Raw genomic sequence first — 17500 nt, forward strand, 5'->3', positions numbered from 1 at the left:
TTTTTATTCTCGTTCTTTTATTATCTGTGGATAAGCTAACACGATAACTGGTGTTTCAAATGACATGTGTGATTTAATGTTATATTTGTACAATGGCAGTTCAACTTTTGAACCTAAAAAAGGGCCAAGGAAAATGTAGGACATTTATCGTTGTCACTTTATTACATGCTGGTAATTATTCGCATAAGATTGAGGTAGCAAATAAGACTTTTCCTAATTGCTGTTAGGGAAGCTTAAAACAATTTTAACATCATTTCTTTAAACTGATCTTATTTATATGATGCAGATAAATTCGCCTTTCTCTGAAGAAACACTATATTCACCGATACTATATCTATTGTAAAAGATCCTCTAGTTGGCGAAGGGGTTGAAGGCGCGAGCGGGAGCTGGGTAGCTGTAGCCGCAGTCTCCTTTGACGGTGGCAGTGGCCCGTCACGGCTGTTATACTGTTCCCTGTATACGTAGAAGTCACGTAATTGGTGTTGTAGACGATTCTGGTGTGATTATGCGTTTTAGGACCGGGCAGTTGTGTGTCCTGACAGAGTTTAGTGACTGTGACGAAGCGGTCTGAGCGGGAAGGTTGATGTATGGAAGACGCTTGTCCTCTGCGTGTAGATGGTTGTAGGAACCACCGAGTAGGAGTTCTGTTTCCTCACGGGACCTGCTGAGGAAACGGTGACGACCTTGTGTGGTACGTGGCCACCTGCTGTGTACGAACGACGGTGGAGACTCGTGTTCTACCTGGTGTACGGTCACATACTGAGTCTGCGTGGTAGTGCGGAACCTCCTGCGAGCGATGGTGGTGGTGACAGGAACCAGCTTGGTAGAAGTGAGACTGAGTCTGGACCAGGTTGTGTGATGGTTTGGTTGAACAACGTTGGTCCTGACAAGGTTGGGTAGTCCTACGACATTTGTGCAGGTTATGGACCTACAGTAGAATAAGAGTGCTAGACTGAGTAGTGGGTACAATACGAGTTTGATCAGGCAACCTGCTGGTCCTTATAACCGTCTGTGTTCTGTAGACGGTACTGTCACCTGCTGAGGACCACCTGTGTTGAGACGGCATTCTAACGATGGTGGTAGGTACTGCTGGGACACGAGTCTCCATACCGTGTCTGGTATGCACTTGGGTCCTGACACTCTGCGAGTACGAGTCGACTTAGTGGACCTAGGAGGGAGAAGTGATGAGCTGGTGTGCGTAGGTTTCCTGATGTGCGAGTGACAGTGCGTGTTTGGTATCGCACTGAAGGAACCTGTGAGTGCGGAACATCTGTGAGTATAATGTTGTGAAGATTGGGGGTGCGGGACGGTATGTTTTGTGTTTTTGTGGATGTACTGACATAGTGTTGTTAGCTGGTGATGGAAGATTACGTAGGAATAGGTAGCTGCGTGCGGTAGGGGGGGGAACGACAGATGGTGTTGCATGGGGCTTCTTCCTTTGGCGGCAAATAGGAGGACTCGAGGTTAATGCGAGCTCCGAAGATCTGACGGCGAGGCCTCTCAACGGACGCTCCGAAGGCACAGCCGACCAGCAGGGAGAGCAGCAGCGTCCTCATCCTAAGGAACACAATGCTATTACTGCACAAATTGAGTAAATTGGCATGGAATGAATGTAGAAATATGATTTTATAATGAGTTAATTTCGCCTAGAACTAATGCCCATGATATATAACAATAAAGACTTTCATAGAAAGATAATTATGAAAGTGTCAAATAATGCAAATTAATAACGACAGTGAGTTTAAGATACTTACTTTAAATAGCATATAAAGTATATTTTATATAGAGGTAGTAATGAAAATGTTGCATAGCAATATTCATGTGTATTTCACATTTACATTCGCACAGAGCTCACTGTGAAGCAAAATATAAACAGGTGTCCTGAAAAGGCTTTGATGTTTCTGATTCAGGTGTTTGTAACTTTGATGGGAGTCAAGATGATGTAATCTTGTCACGAAGTTTTTTTCTCTTCAGAAACTGAAAGGAACAGCCGGAGCATCGTAATTATATCCACAAGAGGAAGAAACTGTCTGAGTGACAGTAACTTGGCGAGGCTGGTTAACTGTGCGGTAAACGAGCTCCTGTCTTTGTTGGGTCGGCACCAGCTCCCGGTTAACGGACGCGGTCTGACCGGGTATTGGAGCACAGAGGTTCGAAACTCTCTGACGGGTTTTGTACAACGGGGAACGGTTGAGTACTGGGTCCGACAAACTGTCTGCACCTTGTGAAGGGCTGAACCCTTGTCCGAAGAGAGTGGTATAGATGGTGGTGGGAACCAGCTGTGTTACGCACCACTCTTGGACAACCACCTGTGTGAGGATGCGTGTCTGGTAGAAAACAGTGCGTTTTCTTCTCACCAGCTGTTGACGAGTAGCTAACGACATTCTGGTAACGAGTGTTAAACAGATGTGAAAGAATGATTGTGACGCGAGCAACAGTCGCGTAAGAACGTCCTGTCCACGGACGATAGATGTCTTTAGCAGCAGTTGAACACGTGTTGATGTTACAAAACGGGTGATAGCTGGCTGTTGGCTCCTTAAAACGGAGGTCTGAAACAATGTCTGAAACGAGTTTGTACAAGTCACGGCTGGGGATAGTGACCGTACAGGGTAGATTGGCGCTCCTGGCTGGTATAGTAAGAGGCTGGATGATAGTCCGGATCTGAGTGCTGGTCACTTGGATAGGAACCAAACTGGTCTGTAGTCTGAGTACGTGTTAACGTAGTTGACCTGTGGCACCACACGGGCTGAAAGTGGACGAAACGAGTTTGCACAAAGAAGTGGGCTTGGAACGGTCTGGGTGACAAACCTGTCAATAGCACGAATAGTTGTTTTGTCGAACAACGCTGGTCTGATACTGGACCTGAGTTGAACTCGAGTCTGGAAAAAGTGTGGTGGGTACCACCTGTTGCCATGACAATGGTCGTGGTTTGTATTGAGTGTTGACTGATTAACGGTCTGGAGGCGGACCGAGGTCTGAAGGCTGAGTGTGTAGACGACGGAAGTGACAGGAGCAAGATGCATTTGCAGGAGGAAGGTATGGTTGTGGTTCCGGATAATTGTATCCCGGGTGTTCGGCGAAGGCCAGAGCCAGCCAGCAAACAACGTGCTGAAGGCCACATCCTGCAAAGAGAAATTCCACAGATTATAGCAGCGGTGATTGGAACCCCCGCGTACTCGCCAACTCATATGGTAATAAAGTCCAATCACGCGCCCCTCTATCTGTGCAACTTCTCCATGCGGTGTGGGCTGACCCGAGAGGACTTTATCGCCCAGATGAGCCGTGAGACTGGTGTACAGAAACAACAAGAACAGAGTCTATATTCCGAGTGAGTGACGATAAGAGAAAAGATGGTGCTGCACATGACCATATTTTGGTATAAATTGATACCTCAAAGGTATTGGTTATTGTTGGCGTATTTGCGCATTATGTCTTCAGATTTTTAAATTGGAAAGTAGTATGAGACTACCATCGTTGAATATATTCAATATTCTATTGTATAGCCTGTTTCCAATGGCAAATAACATAAAGATGTTAAAAAATTACTCATCCACACTTGTCTGTCACTGGCGATTTGCACTTGCTGTGTCCTATTCATGAACAGAATTCCTTAATTCACTTAATGGTATAGATTAAAAAAGTATTATATAGGTTGAATGATATATAAAGGATAACACGATTGACGATATGTATACATACACACATACATATACACATGTGTGTGCACATACATATATGAATATATATACACACATGCACACAGACACACAAATATACATATACATATATACGCATAGATATATACATGCACACATATATACATACATGTGGATACATGTATATATATACACACGCAGACAGCGTTAAACTTTTACATAGTTGATTTCGCGCAATAAAAGACAAATTATTCACATGCGCTTATCCTGCACGTAACTTTTCTATCGCCTACTGCTACAAACACTACAAGATTCACTTCTTGAAAATCTACGAAGAATAAGTAGTCCTACCTTTCAGGTGATCAGTAGAGAGATGAGGTAGAAGTGACTTGAGGGTCGAGTTCAGGGACTCTGTCGATCTTATGGAAGAGTGGCGCTATTTATACTCTGGTGTGAGCTGTTTCATTCATATTTCTAAAATTTACGTTCAAGGACGCCGGTAATGTCGAGAGGGGATGGGTAATGGCCTCGGTACCTTAAGGTTATAATCTGTTATTTCTCCTGCCATTCCTATTTGTCCTTTCCATTCTGTTTATGAACACGCCTTTTCAAGACGCTTTGAAATATAGGATTTGCATAGATTACCAGGCACTGAGATTATAAATCGCGTATCTGAAAGTAAATGCGTATCGTCCCTTGCACAAAAACTGTAGGCCTTTAATATTTTGGGAAATTAGATAACCAATCACCTGCGACTTTCCTCGTTACGCCCGCCCACTTCGGATGCTGCTAGTAATAACAACACGAAGCACATACCGTTAAGAAGGGAAAGTATAACTGTCCAGCGAATCACCATCTCGGGCAAAAGCAGGGATTAAAACCTGTCAGGTACACGTATAAATAAAGGAACTGAAGTTTATTACGTATCATGTCTTTGTGCGTCTAATAATTTGCAAAATCTGTAAGAAAATATAGAACCGAATTTCTTTTAAAACTCAGTCATAATCTCGGCCAAAAACACTTATCAAAACTGTAGTCAAATATGCGTACGGAAAGGAAATAAAATCTTTGTATCGTGTCATTGTGCATCTAATAGTGATTCTTTTTTAAAAGATTTTTTATTTTACATTTACTTTATCTTTCTTGTCATGTTGGTTCCCCCCCCGATTACTTAAATAAAGAAAGAAATACAAAAATACAAAAATGTATATTAATTTAAGAAAATAAATACACATAGAAGCGTAGATGGATCTACGCACACACATACGAATATAGATATGTAGATCATATAAAATCTACTTCACTATCCGGCTGTCTATATAAATGAATATGTAGGGCTAAATATATTAGTATGAATATATACACAAACACGGACACACAAACACATGCGCGCACATAAAAACAATCACACACAGACACACACATACGCATATGTATGTATGTATGGTGTGTGTGTGTTATGTGTTATATCACACACACAATATATATATATGTGTGTGTGTGTGTGTGTGTAAATATGTGTATATACATACATACTTATTAGAGATAAATGCATGTAAACTTATAAATACAACAATGGCAAGAATGTATATGTATTATTGTGTATATATATATCTACTATATATATTATATAGAGATATATTTATAGATAGATATATATATATACATAGATATATAGTATATATAGTTATATCGACATGATATATATAATATTATAACGATATATATATATATATTTTATATATATATATATACATATACATAAATAAACACGTGTATGTGAATATGAATTTGAAATCATAAAATAACAGATATATGTATATTTGTGTTATGTATGATATATCTATATCTATCTATATCTATATCTATATCTATATTTATTTATTCACACACACACACACAAACACACACACACACACATACACACACACACACACACACACACCCACACACACACACACCACACCACAGCACACCACATAATAATATATATATAATATATATATATAATATTATATATAACATATACACACACACACCACTTATATATACACATATGTATATGATATGTGTTGTGCGTGTGTTTGTATAAGTTTATATGAATATATTTGTATATATGTCTACACACACACACACACACACACACACACACAACACACACACGCACACACACACACACACCCTCACCACACACAAACCCCACACACCACCACAGATATAATATATATATATTAGATATATATATTATATATATATAATATATTATGTTACACACACACACACACACACGCACACATACACAAACACACACACACACACATCTATATATGTATATATATGTGTGTGTGTGTGTGTGTGTGTGTGTATGTATACATATATGCATATTTATAACTATGCACACACACACACACACACATCTATATTGTATTAACAATACATATATATATATATATATATATATTATATATATATACTATATATATATATAATATATATATATGTGTGTGGGCTGTGGTGTGTGTGTGTGTGTGTGTGTGTGTGTGTGTGTGTGTGAGTGTGCGCGTGTGTGTGTGCATACACGTAAAATATTTTTATGCATATATATGTATATATATACACATATATGTATATATATAAATGAATGAAAATATATGTATATGGAATTATGTAATGCCTCAGTGATATAGATGTATAACAACCCTCCCTGACCAGGACTCGAAGCCAGGTCACTCCACGTATCATTACTCATGCGAATATCGGTATCAACAAAGACTTAGACATTGAAATTCCACACGCCTAATATATCCCCCTTTTTCGATCTTTGCTCCTTGTTTTTTCCAGTGTCGTTCCTCAGTCCCTCCTTTCCCTTTTTCCTTTTCCGTCTTTTTAATGTGATTAAAGATACCTACACATTCATATGACTTTCATTCCGCAGAGAAATACATACTAATAGAATGTTGAAGGAGCACTTTTTTCACTGATTCAACGATTCTTGTTATCTCCCGGTCCCCTTGTCCTCTCTTTATTCTTTCTCTTTCGTTCTTCTCTCTCCCTCCTTCCATCACCTTCTCTCTATTTCTGTCTCCTGTATGTTTGCACTATGTCTCTTTCTCTCTCCCCTTTCCCCTCTCTCTTTCTCATTCTTTCTCGTGTTTCCTACCTCCCTTTCCATCTGTATCTCTCTCGGTCTCTCATATCCTGACTCTTCTATTAAAGCATTAATTCCTCTGACAAGACTATAGGCGGAAAAACTGGCGAATAATCTTAGCAGTACTCGGTTATCTGATCCTCCGATAGTATGGAAGAGGAATGTAATGAAACTGAAGCATGCTGTCAAAGATTATTATTTCCTTTATATGTGTGTGATAGTATGGAAGAGGAATATAATGAAACTGAAGCATGCTTACCTTTCCTTTTTATTTTGTCCTTTATTCTCATTCTTTTATCATCTATGGATAAGCATACACGATGGATAGCTGGTGTTTCAAATAACATGTGTGATTTAATGTTATATTGGGTGCCTTTACTGGCTCATGTACACTGGCAGTTCAACTTTTGAATCTAAAAAAGGGTAAAGGATGAAGTAGGGCATTTATCATTGTTCACTTTAATACATATTCCTAATTATTCGCGTAAGATTAAGGTAGCAAATGGGACTTTCCTAATTGCTGTTAGGAAAGCTTAAAACATTTTCAACATTATATCTTTAAATTGATCTCATTAATATGACGCAGATAAATTCTCATTTCTCTGAAGAAACATCATTTTCACCGATACAATGTCTATTGTAAAAGATCTAGTTGGCGAAGGGGTTGAAGGCTGTAGCTGTAGCCGCAGTCTCCTTTGACGGTGGCGGCGGTCGTCCTGGTGTTGCACTGTTTCCTGTATACGGTAGAAGTCACGTAATTGGTGTTGTAGACGATTCTGGTGTTGTATTGAGTTTCGGGTCTGGCCGGCCAGTTGTTGGCTTGTAATTATTTTCCCAAGCACTGTAGATACTATATAGAGAGGACGATAATTATGCTTTATTTCTACATGCAGGCGTGATTAGTAGGTAACATTAGCCTAAAATCGGCTAAAAACGGCTTCATAAATACGTTCATAGATAGATAAAAATAAATAGACATAATCATATACATATAGTTATGTAGAGAGGTAGATATTGTTATAGACAAATAGGTAGACATTAATATAGATTATGCAGATTTACATAGTAAACCATGCACACAACAACACAACACCACACACACACACACACACAACACACCACACACACCACACACACACACACACACACACCATACACAGATACACTATCATACCTCGGTATATATACATCTACATAAACACACGCAGGTATTATGATAGAGAGTAGAGATAGATTACTATAGATATATAGGCAGATATATTAGAGACAGATATAGAGATAAGATAGTATAGAATATAATATAGTAGTATATAAGATGATAGCTATCTATAATAGATATGATGAGAGAGATAGATATATATATATGGAGAGAGAGATATAAATAAAGAGAAAGAAACAGACAAGCGCACGGAGAGACAGGGACAGAGGACAGATAGATGAATTAGAGAAGCATATAGATAGAATATAATATAATCAATAGTAGTAAGATGATAATATAGAGATATAGAGATAGAGAATCATATAGTAGATAGAGTATAGGATATGAGATGTATAGATGATATATATATGATGATTGAGATTAGTATCCTCACACACACATACACACACACACACCCACACACCACACAACACACCACACACCACACAAACACACACACACAACAGATGATATATGCATAGTATATATATAATAGCTATAGATATATTAGATATATAGTGACCACACACACATATATATGCAGATAGAGTAGATTCTATATATAAGATAGATATGATATTATAATATAATATTATTATATATATATATTATATATATATATATACACCATATATATATTACACGCATTACGATATGTCATATTTATGTATCATGTATATATATATATATATATATATATTATATATATATATATATATATATATATATATATATAATTATATAGGTATATATAATATACGCATATACGTATATGCATATTATATATATATATATAAATAATATATATATATATATATATGCACCATATACGTAGTATGTAAATATAAATGTGCATATATCATAACACTCACACACACCCACACACAACACACAACACACACACATAAACACACACACACACACACAACCACAACACACCACACACACCAACACCACACACACACACACACATAGATATCTATATATATATATATATATATATATATATATATATATATATAATAATATATATATATAAACAGATGATAGGGTGTGTTGTGTTGTGTGGAAATATATATATATATATATAATATATATATATATATATATATATATATATATATATAATATATTATATATATATATGCATTTATATTAATATATTATATATATATATATATATATATTAGATATATATATTATAATGCGTGTTGTATATATATATATATATATATATATAAGAGAGATAGTATATGGTGTGAGAGATAATACGATATATATATATATAGAATCTATATGATATATACATATACAATATATAATATATAGAAGATATAAATAGATAGATATTATATGTATGATAGATATATTATATGTAGATATATATATATATATATCTATACATATATATGTGTGTGGTGTGCTGTGGGTGGGTGTGTGGTGTCATATTATGATTATATAGATATATAATATATATGATATATATATATCAGATATATATATATATATATATGCATAGCAGATAATATATGATATATATTATATATTATATATATTATATGATATAATATTTAATCTATATATAATAATATATATCTATCTATATATATATATATAATATGCAATATCTAACAACACACACACACACACCCCACACAGATAGAAGATATATATATATATATATATATATATATATATATATATATCTATATAGAATATGTTATATATATATATGGAGAATAAGATAATATAGATATATCTATAATATATAGATACTATGATATAGTTAGTATATATATAGGATAAGATATATATAATATCTAGATATATATATATTAATATCGATATATATATATATAATATAGAGAGTGATATATGTTATATACATATATATATATATATATAATAGATATATATATATATATATATATATATATATATATTACTATAATATATATAATATGCATGTATAAATAATCATGTGCAAACAAAAGCTGTCAGATGATTGTTCTGTTATGAAGAGCTACCTGGGTTTGTCTGTCAGGGAGATAAAGAAGTTATTTGTGTCGGGACATCGTAAAAAGGTTAAATTCTAATGTGAATGCATTATTTACAAATACTGCTATGTAATTGTAAACACATGCGTCATAAAGAATATTCAGTGCTGATGGAAATGTTATTGAGCGTATCAATGAAAGGGTTAATGTTAACTGTCAGATAGTATGCGATTGCGGGTATATGTTCCTTGATGAATCGAAAAGCATGTGTAAATATATGTATTCGTATGCGTTAGCGTGCGTTTCTAAATGGGCGTATGGCTGCGTGCATGAAGTCTGTTTCATTTCTGTTGTATATAGATACGCAACCAGAGTGAGGCATAGGCATTGAAATTCAACGCAAGTGCATGTTCACAAGCATGTACACGTGTGCAAATGCAGGTCGGGTGTGATATATGAATTTGCAAGAACATACGTCATAGTTGAGTTATTCCCCTCTTCTAGTTGCAAAAACAGTAGGCATATAACTATCATTCGACTCAGTTTACCTTATCGTTTGTCTTCTCGCTCTGCCGGTATTTCTTACTCCTTGTTTTTGTTTTCTCTTGAGTACCCCTTCCAGCACTATCCTTAGTTATATAATTATATATATATACACACAAACACACACACACACACACACACACACACACACATATATATATATATATATATATATATTATATATATATATATATATATATTAATATATATATATTATATATATATATATTTATATATATATATATATATATATATATATATATATATATATATATATATATATATATATATGTGTGTGTGTGTGTGTGTGTGTGTGTGTGTGTGTGTGTGTGTGTCTTACCTCTCTTTATTATATATTGTATCTACACATTTCCGTTTCTCTTTTCTTTTTGTCTTTCCCAACCCTTCTCTCTTTATTCTTTTAAAACTCCATATCTCTTTCTTTCCCTTCTCTCTCTATATCTCAGCCCCACTTTCTATTTTCTCTACCTCTCTCTCCAGCAATATCGTTGGCCCTTATCTTTTGAGTACTCTTAATACGGTGGATTTGATTTTTTCCGCATTATATTTTCGTTAGCACCGCAGAAATTGGCCCTTTTGGCGCACGCAGTCACACTGACGATCAGAACCACGGAGCCAGTCCAACGAAAGTTTGTAAACACAAGATAGCGCCGACTTCCGCAGGGTCTGGAGACGATTGACGTTATTATGGCTTTAAGTAAGCGATGAGTATATTTACACACACACACACACACACACACACACACACACACACACACACACTCACATACATACATATACACATACACAGACACACAGACACACACACAGACACACACACACACTCACACACACACGCTCACACACATACACACACACACATACATACATATACATACAGACACACACACATATACATATGTATGTATTCTAAATATCTTCGTATATTCGCTGCTAGCTCCTGCTCTTTCAGGGGGACAGGGGAACTTGGTTAACACACGTAAACAAACAGGGGAGCAACTATCTTTTTTAAGAAAAAAAAAAAACAATTATTTTTATTACTATAGTGATTATCAATATCACAGCATATAAACACACCGTATTGCTGGGAATTACCACATACGGTCAAAATGTCAGCGGTAGTGAGAAAAACAAAAATCGAAAACAAAATAAACACGGAAACGATAAAGAACCATGGAAACAGTGCTAGGGTGACACCTCCTTATCGAAGCAAACATTATGTTGTGGTTCTCAGCCCCTACAGTGTGGCGAGACAATGGTTCTCAGCCCCTACAGTGTGGCGAGACAGTGGAAATATTTCCTTGGCTATTGAGATATAGACTCATTAATCCATAGTAACTTTATACGAATGTACTATAAGGTCTGGGTATGTTTAGTTATTATATCTAATTGCAAATATGGAAACTATAGTAAATTGCTGCATAAAAATACTATTTTTATGGAGAACGTATGCCTGCTTGGACTGGCAAGCTGCTGTATATTAGTTTTGTTACTATGTAATCACTTCAAAAATAAAAACACTACGATCAATAACTGGGGTTTGAAATAGCATGTCTGATTTTGTGCTATCTTGGTTGTCTTCACTGGCTTATGTACACTGGCAGCTCATTTTTTGAATCTCAAAAAGGGAGAATGAAAATGTGGGGTATTATCGGTGTAAACTTTATTCCATGTTGGTAATTATTCATATAGGATATTGGTAGGAAATGAGACTTTCCAAATTGCTTTTAGAAAGGCTTAAAACATTTTGTATATAATTTCTATAAACCGATCTCTTTAATGCAATACAGATGAATTCCCATTTCTCTAAAGAAAGGGCATTTCACCGATGCAATATCTACTGTAAAAGATCCTAAGCGGTGAAGGGGTTGAAGGCACGAGTTGGCACTGGGTAGCTGTAGCCGCAGTCTCTTTTGACGGTGGCGGTGGCCGTCACGGTGTTATACTGTTCCCTGTATACGGTAGAAGTCACGTAATTGGTGTTGTAGACGATTCTGGTGTTGTATTGAGTGCGGGTCTGACCGGGCAGTTGTTGTGTCCTAACGGAGGTTTGAGTGACTGTGACGTAGCGTGTCTGAGCGGGAAGGTTGATGTATGAAGACGCTGTCCTCTGAGTGTAGATGGTTGTAGGGACCACTCGGGTAGAGAACTGAGTCCTCACGACCTGCTGAGGAACGGTGACGATCCTTGTGTTGTACTGTGGCACCTGCTGTGTACGAACGACGGTGGAGACTCGCTGTTCTATTTGTGTACGTGTTACGTATTGAGTCTGCGTGTTAGTGCGAACCACCTGCGAGACGATGGTGGTGGTGACAGGAACCAGCTGTGTAGAGGTGATGACTCGAGTCTGACCAGGCTGTGTGATGGTTTGGGTGACGACGTTGGTCCTGACAATCTGGGTAGTCCTTACGACGTTCTGTGCAGGTATGACTACAGTAGAATAACGAGTGCTGTACTGAGTAGTAGGTACAATACGAGTTTGATCTGGCAACTGTTGTGTTCTAATAACCGTCTGTGTTCTGTAGACGGTACTGATCACCTGCTGAGGTACCACCTGTGTTGAGACGACGTTTCTAACGATGGTGGTAGGTACTTGCTGGACGCGAGTCTCATACCGTGTCTGGTATTGCACTTGGGTCCTGACACTCTGCTGAGTACGAGTAACGTAGTTGACCTGAGGAGGGAGAGTGATGAGCTGTGTGCGTAGGTTTTCCTGAGTGTGAGTGACAGTGAGTGTTTGGTATCGCACTGAAGGAACCTGTTGAGTGCGGACGATCTGTGAGTATAAGGTTGTGAAGACTTGCTGTGTGCGGACGGATGTTTGTGTGATGTACTGGACTTTGTGTTGTAGACAGTTGATGGGACGACTACGGTAGAATAGTGTAGCTGCGTGCGGTAGACGACAGATGGCTTGCATTGGGCTTCTTCCTTTGGCGGCAAATAGGAGGACTCGAGGTTAATGCGAGCTCCGAAGATCTGACGGCGAGGCCTCTCGACGGACGCCCCGAAGGCGCAGCCGACCAGCAGGGAAAGAAGCAGCGTCCTCATCCTAAGGAATGCAATTCTATTATGACACAAATTGATGAGTGAGCTGACATGGAATGAATATAGAAATATGATTTTAAAATTAATAAATTTCTCTTTGAAGTAATGCCTAGGGTATAAAAGTTTAGGCATTTATAGAAAGATAATAGTGAAATAGTCACATAATACCGAATTAATATAAAGTAAAATAGCTGAAATTGAAGATACTTACTTCGAGGAGCATGTAATATATAAAGTATATAATTTAACAGAGGTAGTAATAAAAGTGTTGCATAGCAATATTTATGTGTATTTCACATTTACATTCTTACAGAGTTCACTGGAAAGCGACATATAAACAGATTTGCTGAAAAAGCTTCTTTGTTGTTTCATCATGTTATTTTCATGCTATTTCATTTTGATGGCAATCAAGATGATGTAATGATTGTGCCACGAAGTAGTTTTTTTCCCTCTTTTTTTCATTAGAAATTGAAAGGAACAGCCGGGGCATTGTAATTATAACCACAAGAGGAAGTAACTGTATGAGTGACGGTAACTTGGCGAGCCTGGTCGACTGTGCGGTAAACGAGCTCCTGTCTTTGTTGGGTCTGCACCAGCTCCCGGTTAACGACGCGGTCTTGACCGGGTACTTGGAGCACAGAGGTTAGAACTTCCTGACGGGTTTGTACGACGGGGACCGGTGTGACGTACTGGGTCCTGACAACGGTCTGCACCTGTGTGAATGGCTGAACCCTTGTCTCGAAGAGAGTGGTGTAGATGGTGGTGGGAACCACCTGAGTACGCACCACTTCTTGGGGCACCACCTGTGTGAGGATGCGTGTCTGGGTAGCAACAGTGGTTCTCGTCACCAGCTGTTGACGAGTAGCAACGACATTCTGGTAACGAGTGTTAACAGATGTGAAAGGAATGATTTGTTGACGCTGAGCAACAGTAGTTGTAAGAACGTCCTGTCCACGGACGATAGATGTCTTTAGTAGCTGTTGGACTCGTGTGGATGTTACAAAACGGGTGATAGCTGGCTGTTGACTCCTGACAATGGAGGTCTGAACAACAGTCTGAACACGAGTTTGTACAACGTCACGGCCCGGGATAGCGACGACACGGGTAGCTTGACGCTCCTGTGTCTGGTAATAAGTAAGAGGCTGGATGATAGTCCTGATCTGAGTACTGGTCACTTGGACAGGAACCAACTGTGGCTGTAGCTGAGTACGTGTAACGTAGTTGACCTGTGGCACCACACGGGTTGAAGTGACGAAACGAGTTTGCACAAGAGGTAGGCTTGGAACAGTCTGTGTGACAAACCTGTCAATAGCACGAATAGTTGTTTGTCGAACAACGCTGGTCTGATACTGGACCTGCGTTTGAACACGAGTCTGGAAAAGTGTGGTTGGTACCACTTGTTGCCTGACAATAGTCGTGGTTCTGTACTGAGTGTTGAGGTCTGACCGAGGTCTGAAGTTGAGTGTTGTAGACGACGGAAGTGACAGGAGCAAGTTTGCATTTTGCAGGAGGAAGGTATTGGTTGTCGGGTTCCGGTTAATTGTATCCCTGGGGTCAGAGCCAGCAGTAGCACTGTCGCTGTGAAGCGCCACATCCTGCAAAGAGAAATTCCACAGATTAAAGCAGCGGTGATTGGAATGCCCGCGTCTCGTTCACTTATTTGGGAATAAAGTCCAATCACGCGCCCCTCTATCTGTGCAACTTCTCCATGCGGTGTGGGCTGACCCGAGAGGACTTTATCGTCCAGAAGAGCCGCGAGAATAATTAGTCTTCAGAAACTATAGGTAAAGGGCACTGATTTTTTAAAAACTCTTACGGTTCGCGAGAATATATATTTTGTATATGTTGATATTATGTTATGCAAAACTACTTTATTCCTTGTTTCGTATTTTAGTTATATGAGTGTTTGCTAATCTTTTAGATTTTCTCATGCGTTCATTAATTACGAGTAAGGCATGGCTAATAAATATATGACTATTTAAGAATATCCATAACATAGTTACAATTCATAGATTCCGAATTAGTGACTGGCACAGCGAAAAGTTGACTGTACATGTATAAATAAGCACATTATGCAAAAATCACACTGAAAGATTCACGCAGTTACTTAGGTTTCCGTTTCTCTTTCGCACTAGCAAGAGCTTCACATTTTAAAGAATTTAGATGCTCATCTGTCAAGGTTGGCTGACGCCGATGCTAACATTAGTAAAAGTGTCACATGTTTTCATTTAAATCAAATTTGAGTTTTCAAAGCGTATGAAGCGAAAATATTACGAGTCTATAAAATGCTTTAGAAGGGAAAGGATTATCGGGCTTTAATATTATTTACTTCATGATTTTACACGCCGTCCCCCCAAAAAAAAAACAATAATAATAAAAAAAAAAATATATATATATAGAGAGAGAAAAGCCATAGAGAAAGAAACGCAACTGAAATAAGATTCACTTTCTAACACATCATTTCTACTTCACGAAGGACCACGCTGCTTACCTTTCACGTATTCAGAAGAAAGTGAGGGAGAAGTGATTTGAGGGTCGAGTTCAGCGACTCTGTCGGTCTTGGAAGTGTGGGACTATTTATACTGAGGCATGGACAGTTTCGTTCTCATTTCAGTTATATTTCTAAACTCTACGTTCAAGGAGGTGGGCAATGCCCGAATTATCTTGGACTTGTTTGTTTTTCTTACTTCCACTCTTGGACAGATTGCTTTTACGCATGCTTTTCCTTCAAAATATGGATACAATACTTTATTAACGAATCGCATTACTGGAAGTAAATGTGTATTGTTCTCTACGAGACAACTTTCTTCGTTACGCCCGCCCATTCCAGGTGCTGCTAAGGATAACTACATGGAACGCATACTAGAAGAAAAGGATTGTAAGAGGTACCCGGCGAATTGATTATCATTCAGTAAAATGAATACAATTGCGAATAGGAAAAAATAGATTTCGATAGTAAAGAGTGATATAGAGTGTTTATACTGTACTTATCAAGTTATCTTTATTAACCTTTTTAAAACAGTAAAAGCTTACAAGCTTACTAAGCATTACTTAAATAAAAACATTAGTTTTGGTTGTAAAATATACGAAAACAAAGCCTACAGCACAAACTATTTTTTATTTTCACTTATAATTACACTGACATGTATTCATGGATACATACATAAAATATCATGTATATATATATATATATATATATATATATATATATATATATATATATATATATATATGTGTGTGTGTGTGTGTGTGTGTGTGTGTGTGTGTGTGTGTGTATAAAGAAAATAAATGAATATATATGGGTATATAAAAATTATGCTTAAGTATATATGTATAAATAAATATAAATTTATAAATAAATATAAATGTATATGTATATATACCATTTATATACATATATATATATATATATATATATATATATATATATATATATATATATATCAATGTATGTGTGTATATATCAATGTATATTTTTTATATATATGTATGTATATATATAAATATTTATATGTATATATACAGATGTCTATATGTAGATGAATATATACATATATAAATATATATGTATATGTATATTAATGTATTTGTATATATATATATATATATATATATATATATATATATATATATATATATATATATATATACCACACACATACACTTACATGTATATATATCATATATGTATAATACACACACAAATATATATATGTGTGTGTGTATGTATTTACACATAGATATTTATATATATTATCATGCACACACACACACACACACACACACACACACACATATATATATATATATATATATATATGTATATATATACACATAGACATATGTATTTTCATAAAGGATATATATACATATATATAATATATATATATAT

The 17500-nt window shown here is 36.7% G+C and overlaps 1 protein-coding gene and 3 pseudogenes across 1 annotated transcript; all 4 read right to left on the reverse strand.

The window, feature by feature from the left end:
* Positions 1-143: 143 nt before the first annotated feature.
* On the reverse strand, positions 144-4062 carry LOC119573024 (annotated as a pseudogene).
* Positions 1809-4512, reverse strand: LOC119573466 (annotated as a pseudogene).
* A 7697-nt stretch (positions 4513-12209) lies between these two features.
* On the reverse strand, positions 12210-13635 carry LOC119573026. The gene is given in 2 exon segments (XM_037920012.1): positions 12210-13407; positions 13410-13635. Coding segments are annotated over 2 exon segments (1194 nt in total). The 5' UTR covers positions 13612-13635; the 3' UTR covers positions 12210-12415.
* A 246-nt stretch (positions 13636-13881) lies between these two features.
* LOC119573029 lies at positions 13882-15202 on the reverse strand (annotated as a pseudogene).
* Between the last annotated feature and the right edge of the window lie 2298 nt (positions 15203-17500).

Source organism: Penaeus monodon, chromosome 5 (genome assembly GCF_015228065.2).
Source record: "Penaeus monodon isolate SGIC_2016 chromosome 5, NSTDA_Pmon_1, whole genome shotgun sequence".
Taxonomy (NCBI): domain Eukaryota; kingdom Metazoa; phylum Arthropoda; class Malacostraca; order Decapoda; family Penaeidae; genus Penaeus; species Penaeus monodon.